Source organism: Pholcus phalangioides, unplaced genomic scaffold (assembly GCF_987345545.1).
Source record: "Pholcus phalangioides strain wild (caught in Gottingen) unplaced genomic scaffold, Ppha-v1.0 ptg000030l_1, whole genome shotgun sequence".
NCBI classification, from domain to species: domain Eukaryota; kingdom Metazoa; phylum Arthropoda; class Arachnida; order Araneae; family Pholcidae; genus Pholcus; species Pholcus phalangioides.
Genome location: NW_028301620.1, coordinates 1,697,374 through 1,720,039, shown reverse-complemented (window position 1 = coordinate 1,720,039; position 22,666 = coordinate 1,697,374). Strand labels below are relative to the sequence as shown.

General features: G+C 38.3%; 1 protein-coding gene across 1 annotated transcript in view; it reads left to right on the top strand.

Moving 5' to 3' along the window:
- The first annotated feature begins 1,026 nt into the window (after positions 1 to 1,026).
- The window catches only part of LOC149067436 (uncharacterized), a 40,431-nt gene continuing 18,791 nt past the window's right edge, over positions 1,027 to 22,666 (top strand). Inside the window, exons 1-2 of the mRNA XM_089252661.1 lie at positions 1,027 to 1,584; positions 15,213 to 15,883. Of these exons, the coding sequence (XP_089108787.1) occupies positions 15,515 to 15,883 (369 nt within the window). The 5' untranslated portion in view covers positions 1,027 to 1,584; positions 15,213 to 15,514. The remainder of the gene's footprint in view (positions 1,585 to 15,212; positions 15,884 to 22,666) is intronic.

The window sequence follows — 22,666 nt, the reverse complement described above, 5'->3', positions numbered from 1 at the left end:
AGAAGATATGTTTTTTACACACATAAAAATGAACCACATACAAGTTGATCTAGAAAAGACAAAACATAAAAAAACAGGGAAGAAAAATATTTAAAAAAAGAATAAAAATTTTTTTAAACAAGTTGTGATATCATTTGGAAAAAATATCCAAATTATTGCTGTTGCAGGGTTTCTAAAAATCGAAGAAGTGATAGTTTCTTCAAAATATTTGGAATGTAAAAAATAAGTTGATTTCTGATGCTGTATTTAGGTACATGTAAGATTATTTCACTCAATAGTTGACTGCAATCGATATCGTCGTTCAAAATTTTGTAAAAAAATTAAAAAAAAGATTTTTTTTTTGGATTCAGGCGTCGAAACATTATTCTAATGAAAGAAATTGTCTGAGAACTAATGAAAATTGAGAATCGATGAATTGAAAATGAGAAAAACAATTGACAGAGATTGTGTATTCCAGCACCTATGTAAATTCAGAATAAATGAAAGAAATAACGCACCAGGAATTATGAAAATTCAGAATTCCAAAAATGATGAAAGTTCAGAATTTATTAAAGAAACAATTTCAGATTGGTGAAAATCCCGAATTTATGAAAATGCAGAATTCCAGAATAATTTCTCTCTAGATCAGAATGCGGAATTACAGAGTTAATTCTTCCTAGATGAAAATGCAAATTTTTCCAGAGTGGATGAGAATGCAGAATGTATGAAAGAAATAATTCCAGAAATGATGAAAATGCAGATTTCCAAAATTGATGAAAATCAAGAATTTACGAAAGAAATTATTATTATCGGAAGTTCAGGGCCCGGAGCGACTGCACATGTCACCAACACACCCCTTAAAGGCGGCTCTTTATGAGGGCCGTCCTTGGAAATTGTAGCTCGAAATTTCGTCCGGGACGAACAAAATGAGAATTCCAAGAGATTCTGTTGCGCAAAGAAAGCAGCATTTCAACTGGGAATAATTCCGCCAAAACGAAGGAAATGGACCTCGAAAATGTGGCAACCGTAAAACACTCGCGCGCACACACACAGCAGCACACAACAACAACAACAACGACTCACTCATAACAAGTCAGCAAAAGCTTCTGCCCCGAGACAAAACTTTTTCTTCTCGTCTTTTTCCTTTGGGATCAAAACTTTTTGAGAAAACTTTTGTGGCTTCTCTTCCAATCGGTTTCCTTCTTTTGTTGTTATTATTATTATTGCAATTTTTATCTTTTCTTCTCTTGCTTAAAATCGTCAGCAAAATATCCTTTCTGTTGGTGAAGATATTATTTGAAAGCTTTTATTAATAATCGCTGACGTCCGTCCGTTTATTAGCCGCAAAAGCCTTTTCCCTCTTCTTTTTTAAATATTTTTTTAGTAGTGTGTTGTTGTTGGTGCGAACGAAAGGAAGGAAATACATTCAGAGGAGGGAGTATCGAGAAGTGGTTATAACTATCTGTGTGAAATGTGTTGTTTGGATGGTTCAAAGTTATTATATGTGTGTCGTGGCTTACGATTACGTTGAAGGATTAATTAAATTGGAATAAAAGAAAAACAATGGAAACAAAAAGACCGAAGAATTGCCTCCAATGTTCCAATGTAAGTAAATTTTCTTAATGATATTATTATCCGACTGAAATCGGTAATGAAATTGATAGGAAATTGTCAAGTTTAAGGTATCCGACTACGTTTCTATAAAATAATACTGGAGTGAACTTTGATAACATTTATTTGATAGAAGGTGTCTCAAAATGGTGAAAACAGTAATGAATTTCGGACTACCTATGTCATTTTCTATAAAAAGGAATTTTTATGTCAAATTTTAAGCAAAATTCACGTGATACTCAAAAACACGATTGCGAAAATCTCTATGAATGAAATGTTAGTTTTGTTATTTTCACCGTAGATTTAGCTGTGATGATGAAGTTTTTTGGTACCAAAATTCAAAGGATTGAATGGTATGCTCATAAAGTTACGCATCCAAATTTAATTATACATATAAGTGTGAATTTTTAAAGTGTATAAAACACTTTAATTGGACAAATACATGTGATAGACTTTAGATTTTTGCACAGAACTTCTAAAATATATGGAAAAATATCATATTAAAATTTCGTAATGATACAATCAATAGATTTTGAGAAATCATTTTTAAAATTTGAGTAAAATGTTAGAAATAGTATCCTTCGCAAAACGCATTTAATCCATTATATACCAAAACTATTAACTTTTTCAAAAAAAACCCTTTAAAAATAATAACATGATTGAAATAAGAAAGGTATATTTGTATTTTGGGGGGGGGGGGAAGTTTTACCGAATTAAAATTGTTAATTAATTAATCATTATTTATTAAAACTTTAGAATATTTTTATCAAGTGTTTCTAGCTTCTTATAGCAGTCAATTCAAAATTTAGGTACAAGAATCAAAACGAAAAATTTCGCTGCTTAATTAAAAATAAAAAAAAGTGTCCCAAAAAGGGACAATGGTAAATAATGGGTCAAAAGTTTTATTCACGGATTATTTATACAAATACAAAAAACAAGTCTAAAACAAACTCTAAGCGTCATATAAACAAAATAAGGCCTGTTCTGGAATCACGAGAAATAAGGGATTTCATATAAAATAGAAGTCAATACATAAAAATCGACATTTTCTTCTAAAATGATCTTTTAAACGTAGTCCGACACCTTGAATAAAAGTACAATATATATAGTAAATCCCAATTACTATAACTGGTATTATTATGTGCAAAATTATTTTTTAATGCAACGCTAGTTTGTCATCTTTGGCCTGTTACTAGCTTATATTTTTTTTCTATGTATTTTTCACGATGAGTGGTTATTTTTCATTGTTACCGAATAAATGTTGAGCGATAACAATACAACACTACTACTACTAAAATTGCAGCACTAACATAACAAGCACTATGAACTTCAGTCGTTGGTAATCCATTTCACATTAAATAAATTATACAAATACAATACAAATACAACGCCACAACAGGCAAAATGCCCAACGAGGTGGCTGATATAAAGATGCCCATAAAAATAGAAGGTAAATAATTTTGAGTGCACATTTGTAGAAAATACACACTGATTGGAAATGTTGCAATATAAAATAAAGTGTGAGGAATCTGTTTAAAACTATACAATGTGTTACGGGATACATTTTTTTCAACGAGTGTTAATTGAGTGAATTTGAAAAGTTCTGAGATAGATCTGAAACGTGAATAAGGGGCCGTTCAAGTATTACGTCATCATCGATGGGGGGGGGGGTTCGATAATGCTTACGTCATCAACCACCCTTTATGAAAACATGATGGCTCCAAAAAATGGCTAAAAACTTGCTTACGTAATACTTGAACGGCCCCTAACTACAGGGCGTTCCTAAAGTCATGCCTACACCACCACATCTATAGATCAAAGCTTGGCAAATGGGGAAAAAAATTAGGTGCCAGCAAAATTTCGTAGGAGCCAAGCATGATTTTTTTCTCTAAATAATGTTTTTCGACTTTTATGGGACTCGTTGTTCCATCCCTATGTTAAAAGACACGCTGTCATGAAATCAGAAAATTTTGTGTCTTAATTTGTTGCATCCATAAACGAACCATTTCAAAGTACTGAAAACAGGAACATCTCAATATCGCCAGCACGCTGCCATGCACACTTTGAGAACCACTGCATTCAATGTTTGTAGGTACGGTAATGAAGAAATTCCAAACATTTTTATTTAGTAATCGTGCATAGATGATTTTAGATGACCAGGCGCCTACCATTTGCCAGGCCCGTTATACGTGTTACAATTTATATGCAGTAGAACCCCAATTTAGAAGAATGATACCGACATTTTTGGGGGAAAATTAATTTTTCTTGGGTTTCACCATATACGTGACAAATCTCAGGTCACCAGAACGCCTAGAAAATTGGCATTGGTACCTAAAATTTTTCATGCTGGATGACTGACTGAACTGGAGTTTGAGAAGAAAGGTATTTCCATGTCCCGGACAGGTGAGGAAAAACATTACTGACCATTTCCGAGATATTTTCTCGCATTTATGCAATCTACTTTTCTGTTTTTAAAACTTTGACTGGAATCCAAATTATTTTTTGATTTGTGTAGCCCTGATACGCACTATTATTTGACTCGGAACAAACTCACCAATTTATAACGAATTGGTAATTTAACTAAGGGGCCTCCTACCTTCTAACATGGTGGAAAAACTATGCTCTAGTAGAAATATATCATTAAATATATTATTTAACCATTGATTTAGTTCAAATTTGATACACATATTTTTGATCGCATATGCTATCCTGTGCTGTTAAAATTTACATACACTGAAATCTCAATATAACGGTACTCTGGGGAACCAAGAAAAAAATATCGTTGTGGAGGAATTATCGTTATATATCGAGAGGTGGCTATTTAACATTAGACTATATCCATTTCCAAATTATCCTCTAGGACATAGTTTTCCAAACTTGTCGTTCCATCGCCCCCTTCTTCAGAAATTTTTTTCTCTCATCGCCCCTTAACTCAACCGAACCCATAGGATCCTATGTTAAATCCGTAACTTCTATCGCCCCCCCTGAACCATTCCATCGCCCACAAGGGGGGGGGGGGTGATATTGCCCACTTTGGGAAACACTGCTCTAGGATGATGTCTCTCTCCGCAATGCATATGAAGAATTTTAACAACTGGCTGAGGCGAAGATGAATTTAGGAAAGAAAGAAAATTCACAACTGCCCTTGTTGGGAATCGAAACCACGTGCAAGAATCGAACCAAGAGCAATTGAATTTTCTTTCTCTCCTAGATTTCATCTTCGCTTAGTCAGTCAGTTGTTAAAAACCTTCATAATTTCGAAATTATTCTTGAAAAAATATCGTTGTAGAGGGATTTATCGTTACAGCGAGGTTTCACTGTATATGAAATTGATTTTCTGGCTGCTTCTCTCATAGGCGGTAATAGACTTGAAAGTCTGGGGGGGGGGGGCACGATGATGATGATGATATGAATTCATATATATACATATACATTAGATCAGTCGACTCTACCTTTGACGCTGGGGGGGGGGAGGGGGGGGGACACCTGTATCTCCACCCGCCCATGGCTTCTCTGTATGTGTGTATGCGTTCTCTATATACAAATCTACAATTTTTGACTGATAGTCGCCAAATTTTGCATATATACCAAACGGGATCATATTTGAACGATAGACTACTTTAATAGTTCGTCGGAGCAGGGTAAATGCCCGAAATGGGCAAAAAACAAAAACTGTCGGGAAACAATGGTTTGTGGGTCTCAACTACGACTTTCGAATGTTTACTTTGGTTACCGTAGTCCCCTAACAATGCGTTTTAGGCTTCACAATACTATTTGCTTTCAAGGAAACATTCTATTTTCTGGATATTGTGCTGAAGTGAACTCGGAAAGAAAAGTCATCTTGTCTCCGCCAGGATTCGAACCCAGGCCCTCTTGCATACCGGGCAAGCATGCTATCATCTACACCACGGGAGATACGACCCTGCCTTCCTTATTTCACTCACTGTGGCGTGAGGCACTGAAGTAGAGACATTAGTAGCCTCTCTTAACTTCAGGAATTGGCCCCCAGGTGGGACGTTTTAGAGAGATAGACGGCTTTTTCTCAGCCCAAGATGGTAGCATGCTTGCTCGGTATGCAAGAGGGCCTGAATCTTGGGCAGAGAAAAAGCCGTCTGTCTCATCATTTGCTATGTTACTTTTTTAATGCTGCCAGTATATGTGGAGGTATGTGTCTCAAATATATATATATATTTTTTTGCAAATTAAAAAAAAAAAAAAAAAAACAATTGTTAACAATCCCCCCCCCCCCCCCCCCCTCGTTCTCATGATAAAATAGCATCACATGAATGTACTTGAAAAAGACGAGATTCATTCTTAAATAGTTGAGTTATGAAATAAGCATCAAACTTTTTTTTTAAATTAAAATTTTAAGATTGAATCAATGAGAAATCACAATCTTTTACATGAGTTTATGAGCTGCGCTTTCGTCTTTATTTTGAATCAATATCTATTCAGTTGGATACCCGGTTCGTCCTCGTCAGAAAACTTTCCTGACACAGGGGTACAAGAAAAAAAAAAAAAACGGCGACAAGACCGCAGCCAAAAATTGCTACCACAGGGAGTCCCCCATCGAGGGATTAGCGATGAACCAACCTCTCGATGAGTATAAAAAAACAAGCCTGCCGTTCGAAATCGACAATATATTGTAGGTCCCAGTCTAATTAGCCCTCGTGTGCAGAAAATGACCGTGGTGTGACAAAAATGATCAAATATCTATTCAATTACATTGATATGTCATGCTATTTTATCATGCGCGCAAGTTGTTAATAATGCATTTTCTTGAAATTTGCAAAAAATTAAGTATTGGAGATATGTAAAACTTGCTGACATAGAATATCTGTACAGTTCCGCAACTATATGCCTGGTCACCCGGGGAAGTGCGCATTTCAACGCCCCTTGTAATGTTGAACGAGAGGTTTGAGAATAAAATTTGCTCCCCCTCTGGTCCAGCGCCCGAGGCACGAGACCCGCCTGCTCCCCCTTAGTTGAGGCCCTGTATCTGTACCAAATTTGGAATAAATTAATGGATAAATAATATCAATGATATTTCTACTACAGGTTTTTTTACCATGTTAAAAGGTAGGAGACCTCCGTTAAAACGAAAAACCTGAAAAAAACCACTTCTGATCAAGGAATGAATAATGCTTCAAATCTCTTCATTGTGACATTTGGTTGATTATGATGGTATCGGCGTTACATCTTGGAAATCGGGCGGCAAAATGATAAAATTCAATTAACGCATCAGCGAAAAAAAAAAGGAAAATTTTCGAAAAAAAAAAAAAGTTGTTCGCGAATAATTTTTCCATGTTCAGCAGAAGTAAAAGAAAAAGAGCGACAGATTTCGTAATTTTTTCTTTTTCTGCTGCGCCAAATGTGTGAAACGCAGCATTGATTCGGTGGAAAACAAAAGATTTCATTCCGATTTCAGTGATGAAATCTATGGCATTGACGTTGACAGTGAGAGAAAAAATCAACGTGTCCAATGGTGTTTGTCATCAATACATTTTACGACGGGGGCGTCTTCAATCCATGAGAGGAGGGCCAAATGTGATCCTCCGAGTTTTTAGCTGTGGCCCGCCGACCATATTAGAAAATAGCTACTCTGTGCATAGAAAAACGATTAAATTCCAAAAAAATATGTTCGTTTAAGAGCTATGGGGCCATTGAAATCTGTAGTGCTGTCTTTAGAACTATGAGATACTTTCCAGATTCAATATAGTAATGCTGTGCGTTTAATTTAATACATCAAAATATCCGTCATAACGAACTCAAGGGACCCGGAACCAAAACAGTTTTTGAGGCCTATGATTCCATATTGTCTGCATATGTCGAGAGGCAGAATTCGGCATCCAAAAAGTATACATAATTACAGAATTTACAGAAATACAAAAAAAGCACCTTAATGAAAGAAATAATTTTAGAATTATTGAAAATAATAATAATTAATTTCGCAATTGATGAAAACTTATGATTAATGAAAAAATAGTTACCGAATTACTGAAAGAGAAATAACTGTGCAGAACTAAGATAGGAAATAGTTTCAGAATTATTGAGAATGATTTCAGAATTGTTAGCAGCAATTTTCAGAATTGTTAAGAGAAATAAATTCATGAAAAAAAATTGAGAATTTTTTAAAGACATAAATTTCATAATGATATAATAAAATTTTCAGTGAAAATTTAAAATGAAATGAAAAAATAATTTGAGGGTTATCATTTCAGATCTAGTAAAAAGAATAATTAGTTAAACAAAGAATTAATTAATGAAAAGAAGTTATTTGAAAATAAATAAAAATTCAAATTCAAATGAAAGTAATAGATTTAGAGTAAATTAAAGAGTTTAGTGGGGAACCCGGGTTTAATGACCGAGAATACCGTGGTATGACTTAATGGCCCGCGGGTTTCGCGGGAAATTTAATTTGTCCCGCAATGTCTGAAAGGTTGAAGACCCCTGTCTTACAAAGTGGATACAAACTAAAAGGCAGGGCTTGATAAACAGAAAAATATTTTAGGCACCAGCCAAACTTCTTTTGAGCCAAGAATGATTTTAATTTCAAGAAAAATTGCTCTGAATCATGGGTTTCATACTGGTGTTCCGCGGAACCTTGGGGTTCCGTGCCAGCTTTTTCTGGGGTTCCTCTTGATCAAATTCCACGGAACCCTTGAAAATCCCGAAACCCGGACAGCTTTCAAAGAAGAAAAGTTTCTTGCTACTAAAATACTCCCAAAGCTGTTCTTTATTGTGAGTTTTAACGAGATAGTGTCTAAAGAAAATCAGCAGATTGAAAGAACAGCATAAATCAGAGAAAAAAGCGTTGTCGTTAGTTTTTATCCTGTTTTTTCCCCAACCTTCCCTCGATTTTGAATTCAAAAAAGTAGCTGTGTGAATATTGCACTTAGAAACATGGAATGTTTTTGTTGGCCTCAGGAGAGACAGGGCAACAACTTTTTAATTGGGGTTTTGAGGACAGTGTGCCCGTATAAAAAAATCTTTTTTTTTTTAAATTTTGATAACTATACAATCCCTTGCAACATGAATGACGTATGTGAGTTCTACACGTTATTTGGATAATTTTTCGAATTGGAAGTATGCCTCAAGAATAAACGGTTTGCCAGTAAAATGTGGCAAGGGGGAATTTAGTAATCATTCTGAATCTATATGTTACGGTAAAAGCCCGAAGAGTGGTAAAACCTAGGTTTTACCGGTAAATCCTAGGTTTTACCACTCTTCGGGCTTTTACCGTAACATATATATAAAATTGAATTTCTGTCTGTCTGTGTGTGTGTGTGTGTGTGTGTATGTTCTCTATACAAATCTACAATTTTAGATCGATCTTCACCAAATTTTGCATATATACCAAATGGGACCCGACTTGAACGATAGGCTACTTTAAAATTTCGTCAGACTAGGGCAAATGCCCCAAATGGGCAAAAAACTGTAGGGCAACAATGGTTTTCGGGCCTCAACAATCACTTTCCGAACGTTTACTTTGGTTACCGTGGTTCCCTAGCAATGCGTTTCAGACGTGTATATGCCTTTACAATGGTTTGTCACTTCTTAATCCTGTTAGTATATGTATAATAGTTTATGCCTTTATAATGGTTTGCCAATACTTTCAATACTACACAATACTACTATTCAATACAATTACATTTCAATGCTCTCAGTAATGAGGCTTTTTGAATAGACGTCATAATCATCATCAGCATCGCTTTGAGGGTCACGAAAAGGGTGATACTCAGAAATCACTGTTGAAATTGCCGATTTTACTGTAGAAATGCTGAAATTTGATGGGGTTTTCCGCCACATCAATAATTTTAAAAATTGTATAGAATTCCCGATTTCTGAAATATTGTGTTTGCTTAGAGATATACGAAGCCCAGGAGATTGAATATGAAGTAATTAGCCGGACCTACTTTTGAGTTGGGTATTCATGTAATAACATTGATTTCAACTTTTTATTTATATCTTCTCAAGCATGAAAACTAATGTCTCCGTATTGTCTTTTAATATTGAACTGCATAAATTCACATATAGTTTAGGTTGTTTTAAAATTAATTATGGGCCCATAAAAAGTACATCGAAAAAATTCCACAGCTTTAATTAAGCATTTTTGAAAGCTGAAACAGGCAGATAATAACTTGAAGTTTGAGGGGGGGGGGGGAATAGAAATACATAGCGCCCCTTAAAAAGGAAAGAAAAGTATATATTCATTTCTATGTTTCTTTAAATCTAGATTTGTTTATTTCATGAGTCGCACAGGAAGTCGCCATATTGGTTTACTTAGACACGGTTTGCATGTCCCTCAAAGAAAGAGGGAGATATCACGTGTTTCTAACAGCCTCATTGAAGAAAACCCGGGCAGCGCCGGGTATTATAGCTAGTAGTATATAACTATATGTAAGAAACATCACTTGGCTAGAACTACTGCTGTCACCTATCAAATGAAAAATACAACTGTTGTGATTTTTCGATTGGAATTGAGATGACCGGTTTTTAAGTAATGCGCCGCATGGAAAAGTCAATATAATATGATGTTGATGAATATTATTTGAGCAATAATATGAACTAAATTATGAAATTTGCTTAAAAATTTTAACAGTTGACACAGCTGGTTAGAGTCTCAGAGTTCATAAATGAAGCTTTTAACAATTTTGATTTTGTGGTTGCATCATTCTTAGACATAGCAAAAGCATTTGACCGTTGTGATTATGCTACATTGCTTTCCAAACTCATTGACTTAAATATGCCTCCGCATATGGTCATATTCTTCTATCACTATCTTTTAGGTCGAACTTTTCAAGTAAAAATTCAAAATACACTTTCTTCAATAAAACAAATTCATGCCTCTGTGCCTCAGGGCAGTGTGTTGGGGCCACAACTGTTCCTGCTATACATTAATGACATACCTTGTCCCCAAAATGGCATAATATCTTTATTTGCAGACGACTGTGCAGTTTTGTGCAGTAGCAGGGATGCAAATCAGGCCTTCAACAATTTACAAGAAACCATGGATGAAATAGAATATTGGTGTGATGAATCTGCCATCCAACTGAATAGCGACAAATGCAAATTTTTATGGTTCACTAGACGTCGTAAAATACCGGACAGACGACTTCAAATTGGTACACAATCTTTAAGCCCTGTTAGACATATAAAATACTTGGGCTGTATCCTCAACAAAAATCTATCTTTCTCTTCACACATTGATCATGTAATAAACAAATCTAATAGAATTATGGGTATGCTCAATCGCATCACATTTCCACAGGCAAAACTTTCATTAAAGAACAAAATTATTCTTTTTAAATCCATAATAAGACCTACTCTACTCTATGCTTCGCCAGCTTGGGCGCATGCTTGTAAAACGAATATCAAAAAACTACAGACTATGCAGAACAAAATACTCAGAAGATTTGTTGGAGCCCCTTGGTTTGTTCGCGGAATTAACATCAGACAAGACTTGGACATACCTCACATATTCACATACATTAAGAAATTAAACAATGATCAATTCGAGCGAATGTTTAGTTCCCAATTCGAACATCTGAGGGAAATTGTTGACTATGATGCTGACTGCTTAAGGAAATATAGGAGGCCCAAACAAATTGGGCGCCTTACATGGGAGAATTTGTAAAGATGCTTTCTTCTACAAATCTCATTGTATACATACTATTTTAATACATAAATTCTCTCATTCAATTGTATATACTCACATTACTTGCATACTATGTATCTATCCACTTTTGACATTTATTCGCATCTATTCGATTTGTATCTTTTCATTATTGAATTTTGTATATGCACATATATTTCCCAATTGAACTTGGCCTGCATATGATGTACATTTGAAAAAGGTGTAAAAAAAAAAAAAAAGAGCGAGAAGACTCTTTTTGAACTTTGGATTGTTTTGCTTACATAAAATTTGTCAATAGTAAATCCCCATTAATTTCTGATGCACTGAGTTGAAACAGAACTTTATTACCTGTATTGCATTTTTGATGTTACAGCTGGGGTTTTTGCGTCACGACTCCCATGTGATGTTTTTTGCCCATTCCACTTCGAATATATGTTGCTAGCTGCAGATTGTGTGACCTGCTTCTGTGAACTGTGATGACATTTGCCTGCTTTTGTGAACTGTGATGACATTTGCCTGCTTTTGTGAACTGTGATGACATTTGCCTGCTTATAGCCAGATCATGGCTTTTGACCAATTTGACCAGTTCTTTTTACATACACTACACATTCATGCAAACACATATCTATCTACAAACATGTACACATTTTCTTCTTCACAGGCTTTCTTGGCCAGTTTTTATGCCGGCAGTTGGCCCTCGCGGGCTGGGAATCGGCTTAAAGTTCAATTCTGGTTCTGGTAAAAAACTTACAAATTAAAGTAAATTAGAATTTCACTCTTGCGCATTTTACTAATATTAATTTACCGCATACAAACAGCAACTGTTAAAATTTCAAAACAAACTTCACAATTTAACTAATATTATTGTTTAAAAAATATTTTTCAATGTCATAACTATACCAATTTTTACTATGCGGTCATTTCAATTCCAATCAAAAAATCACATCAGTTATATTTTTTGTTTGATAGGTGACAGCACTAGTTCCAGTTCAATGATGTTTTACATGCAATATAATATATGTAGACTATATACAGTACATAAAACAGGTATAGTGCAGGCCGCACACTTATTTTCAATATTTCCCAGAAAGCACATTTTTACCCGTTTATAGGTTATAGACAAACTACAAATACAAAGTCCACAACAGACAAAATGCCCAACGAGGTGGCTGAAAAAAAGATGTCCATAAAAATATAGATATATAAATCATCATATCAAAAATCATCGACCCAATAAGAGCAATAAAAACCAAAAACCAATAATTATGATAACATATAAATATACAGGCCCATAAAAAATTATGGTTGTCTTATTCCCAGTATGTGGATAGCTTCTCGATTTATTCCAATGTGTTTATCGTATTTCTTTTTAAACGTGACAATTGTGTTAGAATTCACAGAGTTAAGCTATTCCAATTATTCACAACCCTATCAGAGAAAAATTCCCTGCAACACCACAACCTAGAATTGTTCCTTATCAATCCATACTGGTGTCCCCTTGTCGAAGCAGTTAATTGACGATGTATTAATAACTTTTGGTCCATTTTATCCACCCCGTTTATAATTTTAAACACTTCAATCATATTCCCCTCGACAAAAGTAACAAAGAAAAAAAAAAGGCACGGTTTTTTAGACATTTTATATCAACTAGGAGTGAGGATTCTTGTGTTGCAGAATTTATGTGTACTTTACGGGACACCGAGATACAGTTGTAGCGTTAAAAACAAAAAATGATGGGAGAGAATCATCTCGAGCCTCCGGGCTGGAGCCCTGTCTGACGCGCTTCCTTTTGAGGGTCATGCGGGGACCTCATTGTACAGGGACTTGCATGCCATGATCTGGCACAATGATTTATGGCAATCAATAAGTTTTATTAGAGGTGGTGCCTAAGCCCTCTTTCATTTTGCCTTTTTGAGACGGCAGTAGGAACATTATTATTATTTTTTTGAATAAATAAAGTATTTAAATATTTGTTTGTGTTACGTAGAACAGCCTTATAACTATTAAGGGTTCCGCTCGAAACTTTACGTTGGAAACCCCTGCACTAAATAATGTTTTTTTCGAGTTTCCTTTGTATCCTTTCCGTATGTTAAAAGAACCTTTGTGTCATAAAATCAGACAATTTTGTGTCATTCACAGACTCCAATTTAGCTATCACGTGCAGAAAATTTTTGGCGTCAATTTATCGTGGGTTTGGTGTCCGATTTTATAGTGGCTATGGTCACCTGGAGCCTAGGATATGTCAATCCCGGCTAAAAAGAATGTTTGTATAGTAGAGCCTTGATTATCCGGGCTAATGGTGGGGAAGATGAACACGGATAATCGAAAAACAACATGGTTAAACTACCGGGAGTAAAAACAAAAGGATTTAAAATAACAAAATTGGAAAAAAGAAGTATTCACGTAGTACTTTACCTGTTTTTAAACTGACCATCTACTGTATTATCCGTACGGGAAATCTAATAAAAATTACACTTATTGAATAGGCTCCTAGGGGCATCGCCAACTTTTGTCATAGGCATCGCGGCATGCTGGCGATATAATGATGTTTTCCTGTTCTCAGTACTTTGAAGTGGTTCTCTTATGGATGCAGAATATCTAAGAGACTATTCTAGGGAGTCGCGAATGAACTGCGGCAAGATACGGTATGACTAAAGCAAGATAGCCGTGGGGTTCCCAAAAAGTTTCAGTAGCACTGCGCAGTAGAACCACGATTTTTCGGGCTAATGTTGGGAAGATGGTAACGGATAACACGGTTATCCTTCCTATGTCCGCCATTCTGCACAGCGAGAATGACACAAACAGTCCAGAATGACACAAATGTCCAGCCGATGAGTCATGCGATCACGTGACCGCATCCAGAGGCTTCGGCATGAAGAGCACATTTGGGGGAATGGCTGAAAATCACCATTCGTGAGCCATTCACTCAAGCCTGTACGCAGATTGGGATCATATCCATGAATTATTGGGGGGGGGGGGGAGGAAGAGAGTTGTGCTCACATCTCCTCACAAAATTTATTGGCGGGCTCAAATAGCCTGCGCCCTCAAGTTCCGGTGCCTATGACCGCATCCGTATTCTTGCGCGCAACATTCTTGTGTCTTATTTTTCAGTTGCAAAAGAAAACCGTTGTGCGGTCGTGTGGGCATCGTGCCGGACTCTCGTCCTGAGGATCCAGGTTCGAACCCCGTTGACGTCATATTGGTGATCGGCTGAAGTTGGTTTTCTGCCGTTTTCCAGCTACGAGGCGCGAATGTGAGCCGGTCTCCAATTTGAAAAAAGTCTCTCCGCAAAAAGCGGGCAGACTTACGACGCAACACAAAATTTCACTCATCTCCATCTTTATTTCAGAAAATGGAAAACAGATGGCAACACGAAACAAGCGCAAATACGTAACAACATAAATACGTTAGTGCCGCACAAACACTCAGAACACACATTCCAGCACTTGCTCATTCGTCAGAAATGCCGTAGCAGAATGTGTACGATGTGCATGTTCGGTTAAGTAGTAGTAGTTGCAAAAAAGCAATACATTTCCACTAACTTCCCGGCATTTCCTGTAATTGTTTGTTGTAGACCTGTATCAAGTGCCGATCACCCCAGGGCCATGTCGGTTCTTATGTGTACATATGGGGCTGCCGTTTCAACCCGTTGATATGGGAGTTCAGCTCTGAGAATGGAAGGGAGAGGGAGTGGATGGGGGGCGGTTCTGTGTGTGTGTAAAAGAATGAAGAAATCCAGTTCTACGAAATGTTTGTTTTCTTCACAAAATCTTTACTAACCAATGAAAAACCCAACATCAACACGGATAGAGAAGAGCTGAACGTGAAATTGAAATTTTCATAGCATTTAATCCGCTTCCCGGATAATCGAGGTTCTGCTGTACATTTAGATTATTTATTGTGTCCCCAAACAATATAAATACCAATTTTTTTACATTGTGATAATGATTCGAGCACTTTTTGTGTGTGTGTGTTTTTTTTGAAGGTTGCACGAGCGAGAGCTGCTCCGGTCTTTCATCGCCTGCCCTGAGGAAAGTGTTGGAAAATATGGGAAGGACGTCCTGAAGGATATGCCACTACTACTGCTGCTTGGACGAAAAGCAAGCACGGAGTCTTACTTCGTCCGGCAGAAATGAAAATTAACTACAATGGACATTAGAGGGTGCGTTAAAATGTGTGTGTGACAGTTTGGTGGCCGATCATGATGTTATTGCTATTATTATTGTTCGTAGAGGTTCTGCTATTGAATGACTGTTCCGTCAGCCACCGCCATCACCGCAGTCCTGCATGGTAAGAGCGGAAATAGATTGCGTGCAGCCGCCTCCGTCCGTTTTCAGACAGGAAGGCGATTCCGGATCAGCAACTTGCGTGCTGGTCGTCAGTGGTATGGGGGATGTACTCCCACCGAAGAGGCAGACGGTTGTTGACAGGCTCCGCAAGAGATTCGAAGTCTACCGTAGGCACCACAACGGGTGCTTGCCGAGGTACGAGCAGAGTGCCAACGCCCTGTACGAGAAGCAGCACCAGGACACTTTGCTGTTCAGGCAACGCTACCTCGAGTCCAAGGCGAAGAAGGCCAAAAACAAGAGTGACCATCACAGGACCTCATCCGTGGCTGCCAGGGAATCTACCCCGGATTCACAGAAGCTCATTCCCGTGAGTATAGTTTTATATGTGATAATTCTTTATGAACCAAATTTTCTTCACTATCTGAAACACACACACATGCTCAACCCATGGCCCACGGGCCAAGTGTGGCCCTCGGATTTATCTGATGAGTCCCATGGCACATTTTCAAACCACTCAAGTAGCTCGTGGCGCATTTTCAGATTACTTAAGCTACTCTCGGCACACCTCTAGTTCACTTAAGTGGCTCGTAGTACATTTGCAGATTACTTTAGTGGCTCCGACAGACCAGACACGACCCAGGCTCTGTCCCTCCCGGGATATAAGCCTTTTACCCATGCGGGTTGGGTCGCGCTGGGCGAAATAAGTAAGTATCCGGAGGCATTACTTAGTTACTTTAGGGGCATGCACGCACTTTGAGGTCCTCCATGTAATGTCAGCGCCTCTTCTGGTCCAGCACCCGGATCCACCACACCCGCCTGCTCCACATTTTCATATATCACTCGAATGCCCACGGCACGCTTCCAGACCACTTGAGTGAATCACATCACATTTACAACTCACTTAAAGGGGTGGGGGGTCTATCCAGTTAATACTTAGGCCCGTTTTTCGGACCCTTCACAAAATTCCGGATCTGAAAAACAGACCCTTAAAAAAAGTATAAATTGATGAAACCATAATTTGGCATTTCATTTCTTTTGTGATTGACTGGCTTGTTTTGCTTCCCACAAAATTACTTATTTTTCACAAAATTAACGACCCTTTTCACGAAAATAAGGAAAATTTTCATAAAAACAGGACCCTACAAAGAAATTTTGGGCAGACTCCTACTCAGAAATGAGTTACCTTTTGGGCGCGACAATACACTAGGGCAGCGGTTCTCAACCTTTTTGACTCGCGGAGCCCTTTTCAGTATATAATTTCTATGGCGGAGCCTTGTTTGACTCGAGGAACCCTTTCTTGTAAATAATTTTTATGGCAGAACCTTGTGTAGGCCTCTCTTATTTACTTATATATCAAATCTACTGATTCATTTTATTTTCTTCGAGTCACCGCGGAGCCCCTGGAAGGTGCACACGGAGCCCGGCTCCGTGGAGCACCAGTTGAGAACCACTGCACTAGGGAAAAACACCAACGTAAATGTACCCAAAATTAGAAGAGACATCGACTAGGTGCGTTTTTTTTTTCTTTTCGACTTTTTGTCTGGAACAGCGAGTGACTCCCTCTATATGGAGTATTTGTCTTTGCTACTGAAGAAGTCTATAGTCGATGTTCTCTTCCAATTTTGGGTATATTTATATTGGTGTTTTTTCCTAGTAGACCCCTACTTAAGCTGCCCGCGGCATTTTTATGTCACTTGAGTGGCTCTTGGCACGTGCTCCATATTATTAAAGTGACTCGAAGCGCATTTCCAGATCACTGAAGTGGCCCGCGACACGTTTCCGAACCATTGAAGTGACTCCGCACTCCAAATAAGGTTCATCAACACCCTTGATCTAAAAGACAAAAATGAACAAAATAACTACTGCTCAGCTCATGACATTATTATAAGAAATTCATACTATGTATATACTAGTGGGTACACACACACACAACTCTCTCTCTCTCTCTTTCTCGTGAAAGAAGGGCGTTCAAACAGAACAGACTCAGAAACAGGGATTCCCAAACTTTTTTATTTTTGTGGCAGAGGGTGGTACAGAGTATTGTTATTTATCATCCAAGAACTCCCTTGGTCAAATATCAGAAGAACCACTGCGCTGTGATATTGTCACTTGCAATATAATGCCTTCTAATTCGGCGTTTCTCAACCTGTGGTCCTCGGACCAGAGGTGTTCCGTGACGATGCTAAATACATGTGATATTCGCAGGCAGACTTGATAATTTTATTCCCACTGAATGAAAACTTATCGATTGCGAAACTGATTGTTGATAATATTATCTTGGGCTATTGGTTGGTGTATACGGCACCGCAGGCTGAAATAAAATAAACTGACTTTCATATATACTTTGGGTGACGATATTTCATCCGAGGATGACGTCACTCTCCGCTATCCATACAAAGGGTTTTAACATCTGGCTGATGCGAAGATATATTTTGGAAAGAGAGAACAATTCAATTCTGGGGGGGCAGTTAAATTTTCTCTCTTTCCAAAATACATCTTCGCATCAGCCAGCTGTTAAAACCCTTCGTATGGATAGCGGAGAGTAACATCATCCTCGGATAAGACGCCATCTGGTGACATTGTCAGCGATTGTGAGCTTTGACCTGAGTTAGGTCCGACCGTCCATGTACGGTCCCGTTCGGTGCATGCGAGTTCCAAGGAAGGATTGAGATATTCGTTGCCTATGTAGTCTAGTTGTCTAGGACTTTCACCCGGAAAGTGAAAGGGCGTGGGTTCGATTCTTCGCAGGGGCACTTGAATTTTCTCTTTCCAAAATATATTTCGCATCGGCCAGTTGTTAAAACCCTTTTTACGATATTCCATCAAGAAAAATACGGGGAATTGCGATAGCGTATGTACGTGATATCGTCAATTGTTGCCGAAACGTGCAATTTTTAATGAAATGCCAATTACCGCTGAAGTTACTGAAATAAAGGATTGTTGTGCAAGTTGCAGTAAAAAATGTATTTCACGGAAAAAACGTTAGAATCTGGTGATCACATTTCATCGAGGGAAAAATACGGAGAATTGGGTTCTCGTATTTACGGCAAAATACGCTGTTATAAGCCGGCAAAATCACCAATGATAAGTAATTGATTGAATTCTGAGGGGGTGGGGGCATAACTGATCCTTCTGTTCGTCTCAGGGTTACCCATGATGTTGACCCCACATAAAACACCTACAATTAAAAGGAAGGTAATAACCTGGTACGCCCAGGGTAGGCTCAGATTCAGGATGATATGCCAGGAGGGACAATTTATTGTCGTCCCGTATTATAGGGTCCCGCATTTTACAGGACACTAATTTTTCCGATGTAATTCAACTCTTGGGGGAAAGATTATCAATCCCCCGGATCTGTGCATGGCCCAGGGGTCCAGTGATCAATCTTTAAAAAAAAAAAAAAATTATTATTAATTTAGTTCCAATTCAATTAATTAAGTAGAAAGAGTCTTACTCCTGGATGAGGGGGGGGGGGGGGGAGGTTGGCTGGATAAGACACCAGGGTGGGGGGAGAGACACACAGGCTAATTAAAAAAAAAGAAGCATTGCTCTAATACAGAGGTCTTTAACCTTTTTCCTGGTCATAAGCACAGCCAGTATCCATGATCAAAAGAAGAGCACCCTTACGCGGCAAGTTTTCCATACGAATGCACAAAATCAGGATGATTTCAGTCCTTGAATGCAGTTGGTACAAGGTGTTTCATTGGAATGTTAATCAAGTGCTTGCGAGCACGAAATCGGACACGAGCATCGAGCACTCTGGGTGCTTCAGGGAGCACCATGGTGCTCATGAGCAACAGGTTGAAGATGCCTGCTCTATAACAATGTTCTTTTGCATTATGTCTTGAAGAAAAAATTATTTTTTAATTTCTTTTATCCTTAAAATAGCCTCTTCAAGTTTCGCGAGCAGCGGGTTGAAGATGCCTAGCATTTCTCAACCTGAGGCCATATGACCGGTCCTGAGATATTCCAATGGAGGCCACGGGTGAAAATTGAGTTGAAGTGGAACCATGACGAGCCGCTAAGGGGGCCACAAAAAACCATGGGAGAAAAATTCAGACGTAGATGCTTTTAAGGGAATTATGGTGGGAAAAAGTGTGAGTACTTTCAGAATGAAGCAGAACTGCCCGCCGCTGTGGTGGTCGAGTAGTCATAGTGACGGACCCGCGTTCGAAGCTCACCGTCGCCACAGTGGTGGTCGGCTGAAGTTGGTTTTCTGTGTTTCCCAACTTCGAAGCGTGAATGCGAGCCGATCTCAACTTTAAAAAGTCTCGCCACAGAGAGTAGCAGGCCTACAAGAAGTGCAAATGTGATTCAATCATAACACATCACTCACTTCACTTTTGACACATAGATGGCAGCACTGAAATCAAACACAATATACGCGCTCAGACTGTTAGGTACGCACACAGTTGCATTTCCGGCACAACTCACTATGTAGTAAATCGCCCATAGATGGTGATAGACTTGAGTTGTGCTCGGTTTAAAAAAAAAAAAAGCAAAACTGCCTACAGGTCCAGGGCTCCTTTTAACGAATGGAAACCCGCCCGGACACAGTCCTGGGACGTCCAGTGGGTAGGAGAGCCCCACGATAATGAGATTTTATACTATGATTTTTGAGAATAAGTATGTAAATTGTTATATAGGTATGCCCAGCCAGGTGCCCCCCCCCCCGGATACTGCTGAAATGGCCCAGCATCGGGGGAGGTCGGAAGTGTCTCAAACCTGTGGGTACTCGTCTTGAGCTTTATGTAGGAAATTATTATTTTTCCTGAATAAATTCTGGGGGTGCTCGGAACCATGCTACAAATTCCCGAGGAAGCTCGAGCACCCACAGCACCCCCGACTCCAACGCCACTGCCCAGCATACAATCAGAACCATTTTGATGCATGGGCTCATCTGGGCATGGTTCTTGGCCTGTTGTCAATAGGAGAGGTCTACATGATGAGATGTGGCACCTTTATTCGTCAGAGGGAGTAAATACGTACGATCTTACTTCAAGCTAAGTACGGGGCCCCCAGAAGATCATTCTGCCGCGAAGGGCCCCCATGAAGTTGAGACGGCACTTCATAGAACACCCCCCACAAGAAGTATCACTTAATAAGGGATTGACTTTACACATAAAATTTTTGTTCATTTTGAATTTGTTCGAAAAAAAAAAATCAATCCAATAAATAGAAAGGGTCTATCTCCTTGATGGGGGGGGGGGGGGGAAGAGAAAGTCCTGGTTAAAACGGGGGAGGGCGCATGAAAAAAAAAGTTTTAAGGGGGGCCACGGGTGGAAAAAGGTTAAGAAGCGCTGTATTGAAATATGCATTAATAGGGAAGATAATGAAACCCAAATTCGCGAATGATTACAATGAAGAGTTCACCGGTGATTGTCACTGTTCACTAAAGAAATCAGCTCGTCATTGGCATTGAATTTAACATTCACTCCCTCCCTCTTTTTTTCTTTAAAGCCAATCATGTACATGTTGGGATTCCCCCACCATTAAATTTGTGCTGGTGATCAGATAAACCTCATCGTCGTTTCGGCTCCACAAAAAAAGCGGCGGCGAAATGTTTTCTTTTATCTCTGCATTTGTGGACGTCGTAAACTTGATAAGAGAGAAGCAGAGCATTCGGAAATTAATTATAAACAACTTTGACTTTTCCTTATTGTTTATCGGACTCAACCAATCAGGATTTCTTACAGAGAGAGATCGGTTTACATATTTTATGTGTGTATACGTATACAGTCAACGCCGCTTATTAGAATCGCGTTATAATGTTATCATTTGGGTATTGTTATCATTTTCGCAAAGTACGGAATGGACGAATATCATAACGTGGGAACAAATTTGTTTTTTCTTAGCGGGACTTCGGATAATGTTATCAATTTTTTTCCTCGAAAGTTTTTTTTATATTTTATTTTCGTATATTCTGAATCCAAGGTTCAATCTCTTATTATTTTTTCCTGTAAGTTTATCATTATCTGGCTTCAAGACAATGTTGGAGACTCGAACGCTTTCTCTTCCCCCTTCCATGTTGACAAACATTTCCGTAAGGAATGTCATAACCAGTCCGTAGTATTTCTTGTGATTCACGTACGTGTAGAACTGGCCTTCTATAGTAGCGGCAAATGTATGACGGAAAAAAAGGCTTTGTATCAGTTCTTGATCAGTTTCTTTCAGTTGACTAGATTGAAATTTATTTTTCCGAGAGACTTTCTTAAGGGATCCATGAAATGTATTGTACGTTAGGACAAAATCGTTATTCATGGTATATTCCCAAATAACCGTCTTCGCCTTTGGGGACAGAAGCCCATTTCCTCTCTACGACGATCATACATTAGGGGGTCATTCAAGTATTACGTCAGCATCGAGGGGGAGGGTTTCGAATTTGCTGACTTTTGATGACAAGGGGGGGGGGAGGGGGTTTTGAAGGTTGCTTACGTCATCAACCACCCTTTTTGAAGATATGAAATATTCTAAGCTGCTGACGAAATTTTTCTGACAACGGGGGGGGGGGGGTCAAAAATGGCTAAAAATCTGCTTACGTAATACTTGAATGGCCTGGAATTATAGTTAGACAGTTTCATTCTAACTCCTCACAATGGCTAAATAACAAAAATGCAGGTTTTTAGCTCAAAGGAAAAAAATTCTCGTTTTAGAATAGAATGAAAAATGGAACAATTTTTTTCTTAAGGTTTTGCAACCAGTCATGCGGGAAAGAAAACGGAGTTGTGTGTGTGTACCGTTTTACCAACACCCGTTTGCCACGCATCCCGTTCGCCCAAATGGGTATTTTTCGGATACAGTTATCGTTCCGTTATTTTTATCATAGACTCCGGACCTCTATGTGATCACATTAAGCGGTGTATACGTTGAGAGAGAATATTTTTATTCCGAACCAGAAAAAAGTTTCGGAATTTGGGAACTCTCCATCCACACAGCAAATAATGCTAACGCAGTATATTAAGTCAGTATACTAATGTAGTATATAACATCAGTCTACCCCCAAAAAATTTGCCACTAATTATTTCTTACAAATTAATGTAACAACTCTGCTGTATCAAGTAGTTTAATCCCTGGTTCAATCAAATATATGAATGGAGACATAGTACAGTTATATTGAATTACCACATATTATATTTGGAAATTTAGATAG